This window comes from Berghia stephanieae, chromosome 8, assembly GCF_034508935.2.
Source record: "Berghia stephanieae isolate SIO BIC M18660-M18661 chromosome 8, UCSD_Bste_1.3, whole genome shotgun sequence".
In the NCBI taxonomy this organism is placed as follows: Eukaryota; Metazoa; Mollusca; class Gastropoda; order Nudibranchia; family Aeolidiidae; genus Berghia; species Berghia stephanieae.
In genome coordinates, this window is record NC_088367.1 from 10,751,625 (window position 1) to 10,757,467 (window position 5,843).

The window sequence follows — 5,843 nt, forward strand, 5'->3', positions numbered from 1 at the left end:
GAATAAATTAAACATTGAAAAGCGTATTGACTATGATAAAACTGTCGAACGTGCGCTATAATATTTCTTTATATTTTGCGTCATTATATTTAATTATTCTTCATTTTTAATTTAAAAAAATTTTTTTAGGTGATTTCCAATACACAAAAGATTACCTTTGGAATACAAGATCATTTCACAAATTGATAAAAAAGAAGATCAATATTAAAAGCTTAGAACGGAAGTTTTACTACTTTAGAACCCCGTTACCAATTGGGTGTAATTTTCATTTTTGTGTCTTTGATGATTGATGTCACTCTTTTAGATTAAAGGTAAAGTTGGTAGTAAATACATCCATATTCCTACATATTTACCAAGTTGGGTTTTTGTCCTCTTCATTCTTAAACTTATTGTCTTTGTCCATTTGAGACTCTGAGCATTTTCTTGATTGAGATAAACAAGTTTGTAATTATTTGATTCCACTGATTTCAGTAATTTACGATTTATAGTGAATTCTCACTCCGCCTGAAACCTAAAACCCTTTTTGGTACAAACTCAAACTCTGGCTCTGGTCACTGAAGAAAACGTAATATCTTCGAATTCAGTTGAGTGTTGAGGATTTCTATTTTCAATACGATATCAATCAAGTTCAACATTGTTTTGGTTGAAAATTTGGATTGTACAGTCAACATTAATGTAAGGGAATCTGGTTTGCGGTTAAGGTATAAAGCTTCTATTTGGCTAGTCAATGGTTCAGCAAACTTCCACAGGTCCTCTGCCTCTGCCTTGCAAATTTCATCAGCCGAAGTGACAATCAATTCGGACTGGAAGTGGAAGTGAAGTCTGACTGTCTCCACTCCCGTGACTCCAATCCTGTATTAGTATTAGATGGCATGTCTAACCAACGCTGGTGGAATCCTGGCTCCTCTTTGTTTTCTTTTTTTTTTCTACAGACTTGCCAACCTTTCTAGATTTGCTGTTGCTGATTGTAATCAGATCATTCCATTTCCATTTTCTCTTTTCTTCTTCCTTTTTACCATTGAATTCAACAAGCTTGCATTTACAAAGATCACCATACACTGTGCTATTTTGCTTATGTATTTGCATTTAAGTAGTATGCATATTTTTCGAAATATAGCCTGATATAACCATAAGAATTATTTCATCTTGGTGACTATAGTGATAGTGAATTATTTTTATTATTATTATTATTATTATTATTATTATTATTATTATTATTATTATTATTATTATTATTATTATTAAAATTATTATTATTATTATTTTTATTATCATCATCATCATCGTCATCATCACCAGGAATAAATCATTATGCTTATCTTTTACAGAAACCCTTCAAGTACTTCAAGTACGAGATACAAGTAGTCCAATCAAAGCTAGCCTACCCCCTATCACTATGTCTTACATGCTTCAACATTTACACAATGGCTGGCAGGTGGACCAAGCCATTTTGTCGGAGGAAGATCGAGTGGTCGTTATACGATTCGGTCACGACTGGGATCCGACCTGTATGCAGATGGATGAGACTCTTTACAAATGTGCCGAGAAGATGAAGAACTTTGCTGTCGTGTATCTTGTGGATATTACTGAGGTAAGCATCGGATTTATTATAATCTCCCTTCATCCACCATTATTATTGTTAAGTGTCCTGATATGATTTTCTTCAATAATTCATGTTAACAGATATTTTTTGTCTCTGTATGCATATGCACGTTTTGGTGAATGTGTGTGCCTTTGTGAGGGTGTGTGCGTGTGCGCGCACTTGTATAAATGGGTGTGTATACAAACATGTTTTTAAATGATGTTTTACAATTTTGTGCACCTAGAGCTGTTTTGTCAACGGGATTGGGCGCTATACAAATAAACTTTATTATTATTATTATTATTATTATTATTATTATTATTAGTGGCTTGGGTGTTTTAGTGATTCAGTGCTTTGTTTTGTAATCGAGTCATCAAGTGATGTTGAACGTGACCTATGACTTTTCGGGTGACAACGATTGCAAAACTCTGCATCCAGTATTGGGTCCCTAGAGAAGGTGCCTAACCTAAGCCCTTTTGACTCTGATATGAATGAGTACCTGTCAGTAGGCAGTTACAAAAATTGTAAGAATGTATTGACTGACACAACAGCGGCCTTTGGTTGTTTTTTTTTTTGGTTAACCAGTGTTTGTTATAAAGGAAGATGGAGGAAAGCATTTATTCTCAATTTTCTTCTTACACTTTTCTACTCACTTCCATTTCCTGTTTATATCCAGGGTATAATGTAATAGCTCTATTACTGTTTTAAAAAGTTGTACTTCTAACGATTTGAAAACGATTTCTGTAGTGTGTATGTACATGTGCATGCTTCAGAGAGAGAGATTGTAGAAAGAAGAGAAAATATCTGTTGAATTCAGTATGTAAGATGTAGTTCCTCTTTGCATAATATACAGTTAAAAAGCAAGTGTAACTAAAAGACAAGTTGCCATTATGGACCATAAAGATCTGTTATTATTATTATTATTATTATTATTATTATTATTATTATTATTATTATTATTATTATTATTATTATTATTATTATTATTATTATTATTATGTGATGATGATGATGATTATTATTATTATTATTATTATTATTATTATTATAATTATATTATTATTATTAGTATTATTATTATTGTATTATTTTATAGTATTATTAATTTATTTTTTATTATTATTTATTATTATTATTATTAGTATATGTGATGATGTGATGATGATTATTATTATTATTATTAGTTATTATTAATTTTGTTTTTATTAAATTATTATATTTTTTATTAAATATTACTATATATATGTATTATTTTATGATTATTATTATTATTATTGTTATTATTAATATTTCGTTTTATACAATATTATTATTCAATTGTGTATTTATTTGTTATCTTTCCAAAGGTCCCAGACTTTAACAAAATGTACGAGTTGTACGATCCTTGCACCTGCATGTTTTTCTACCGTAACAAACACATCATGATTGATCTGGGCACGGGTAACAACAACAAAATCAACTGGTCTATGGATGACAGTCAAGAATTCATTGACATCGTGGAGACGGTTTATCGTGGAGCCAGAAAAGGAAGGGGTCTGGTTGTCTCTCCAAAAGATTACTCCACAAAATACAGATATTAAATAATCTCACGTTACCCATTTCATTTTATTTGTTCATGGATAATTTATCCTTTATAGTGCAGAATAGGCTTCAACAGTTGTGACGTCACTTCCCTCGTAATGACGCATAGTATCAGTAACTGGGTCTAAACTATCGGAACAATGGCGGACACCCTAAAGAAATACTTTTGTTGTTGTACATGAGTTGTCTATTTCTACTTTAAAAAGAAATGTTTAAGATTTTGCCTAAACTTTTTTCAAATCAATCGTTAAAATAATAATGACCCTCACCTTGGTGGTTCAGTTGATAGAGTACTCGCTTCACGCGCAAAGGCACTGAGATCAATCCTGGGTGCAGTCAATATTTTTTTCTGACATCACTTCCCTCGTAATGACGCATAGTATCAGTAACTGGGTCTAAACTATCGGAACAATGGCGGACACCCTAAAGAAATACTTCTCCAACGAGCATGAACGTGTATCCAGAGGAGAAAAACATGATAAATCTGATTATGTTTTGACTTTTATACATTCTGATCACATGACATGTGATAAAGTTGTAGCCAGCATGAAGAATAAAAATTACAGATTGTCTTTGTTTTGAACCAAGCTGCTCGTTGCTGGGCAGATGTGACATCAGACTATTGAATCCTATTGTTATATTGACATTGGGAGGGGGGTGGTAAAACTACACAACTACAAGATAAGAAACTAGGGAGTAGGCACCGGTGTAAGATCAAGATCTGAACAAGTTAGTGTGAAATATGCCAGACAAAGCAAGAAAGAAAAATACAAGAAAAAAACATCCCAAAAAATCAGTCTACCTCGACTGGGGATCGAACCTCAGACCATCTGATTTCCGGTCAGTGCTACCATTACACGAGTTATACGAAACGTGCACCTGTATTTTTTGTTACCATTGGATGATTATATCTTGAATCCAGCAGAACTATCATTGCTAATCACAATATCAACTCGTGTAATGGTAGCACGTCTGATCGGTAATCAGAAGGTCTGAGGTTTGATCCCCAGTTGAGATAGACTGATTTTTTGGGATGGTTTTTTTTCTTTCTTGCTTTGTCTAGCACCCTTTCATACACACTTGTTCAGGATCTTTATCTTACAATCCACAAGATGAAGGAGAATTAATGGCAAATTATGTTTTATAACGGGTCTTCTCACTAGTCGATTTAGAAGAAAATGAGAAAAAAATTCCTGTCTTTTAGTTCTTTAGAATTGAAGAAGTCAACGATAGGGATCTTTTCTTGTAAGCCGGAAGTCATTTTGTTAACTCTTGTCATTGGTTCCATCTGCGATAATCTTACATTTTTACCGGCTGACTGAGTATCTTACTGGCTGTCATTTTTCTACGCCATTTGGATGATTCTGTCTTGTATTCAGCAGAACTATCATTGTTAATTGCAATATCAATATGAGCTCGCCCAATCAAATTTGTATCTATATAAAAGATATTTATTTACCAATGTTATAATAGAAAAGAAGAAAAGATGTGGTGTGCTATTGACATATCCATACCTACTGCAGTGTTTTTAAGTCATATTGTCAAACTCCTCATACCGTCGAAAAATTATTTTTTTCTTCTCTTTACATTCAAAACTGATCCTTAAGTTGAGGTGATATTCTTGTTTTCATTTGTTTTAGGTTTTTTGTTTTTTAAATGTCATTGTATAAAGATTCATTTGTTGTTCCTTTCCTTTAATTTTAATGTCCACCTTCACTCATGAAGATTTTGAAGAATGGAGATGGTTGTATTATATTTAATGAATTGGTTGCTGAATGAACGGTGTAAAAATTGGATGACAGGTAATGATTGGACAGAAATAAAATGCTCGTTTATTTCATTTGATTGTTTTGTTGTTGTACATGAGTTGTCTATTTCTACTTTAAAAAGAAATGTTTTAAGAATTTTGGCCTAAAAACTTTTTTTTCAAATATCAATCGATTAAAATAAATAAATGACCCTCACCTTGGTGGTTCAGTTGATAGAGTACTCGCTTCACGCGCAAAGGCACTGAGATCAATCCTGGGTGCAGTCAATATTTTTTTCTGACCTCCCCCCCCCACCCAGCAGTGAGTGTGTAGCTTGGTCTGTTCGATCTGGTAAAATTTACTTTGCGATAGACTAGTGTCCTATCCAAAGGGTAGCAAGCCATTGCTATTGTCCGTTTCACTCTATCCACATTCTCTTACCATACTCAGGTGTAAAATGAGTACCTGGTCGTTAACATTAAAAGTGCTGTCTCTGTCCGAAAACAAATTGTAATATCGCCAACCAGTCGTCATGTCCTGTCTTACATGTTAAGTGTTGCTGTTGGTCAGGGACGCCTTGTAAAGCGCTTTGAGCATGTTTAGTGGATATTGCTCTGTATAAAAAGCTCAATTTTTGTCATTGCTTATTGTTATATTTGTTGTTTTGAATACTATAAAATGTTTGTTTGTTTTTGTTTTTAAGGGTTTTACGGCGCTTGCAACACATTGAGGTTATATCAGCGCCAGTAAAAAGGAAGAAAATGGGATAGAAAAAAGTTCTAGAATTACAATTGAAGCATCCAAGAGAAAGTAAGACATAGGGGAACTGGGAACAAATAGGGATCAGATGTAGATTCCAAGAGCATACCACCAATGTACTTAGTTTGAGATCACCTATAAGTCTCATCCGGACACAAGAATAAAATCCAACA

General features: G+C 33.1%; 1 protein-coding gene across 2 annotated transcripts; it reads left to right on the forward strand.

Moving 5' to 3' along the window:
* Positions 1-307: 307 nt before the first annotated feature.
* LOC144978157 (thioredoxin-like protein 4A) lies at positions 308-5,003 on the forward strand. 2 transcript variants are annotated; one of them, XM_078923847.1, is made up of 3 exons: positions 308-675; positions 1,329-1,591; positions 2,929-5,003. In XM_078923847.1, exons 2-3 carry the CDS (start codon positions 1,397-1,399, stop codon positions 3,160-3,162), a joined length of 429 nt encoding a protein of 142 aa, XP_078779973.1. In that variant the 5' UTR covers positions 308-675; positions 1,329-1,396; the 3' UTR covers positions 3,163-5,003. The 2 variants fall into 2 exon arrangements, with proteins under 2 accessions (XP_078779973.1, XP_078779974.1); XM_078923848.1 differs by having other exon boundaries at positions 327-440.
* Positions 5,004-5,843: the final 840 nt, after the last annotated feature.

Coding starts and splice junctions, on each gene's coding strand:
- LOC144978157 (XM_078923847.1), top strand. CDS start 1,397: ATGTCTTACATGCTTCAACATTTACACAATGGCTGGCAGGTGGACCAA. Junction 1,592..2,928: donor ATCTTGTGGATATTACTGAG/GTAAGCATCGGA, acceptor ATCTTTCCAAAG/GTCCCAGACTTTAACAAAAT.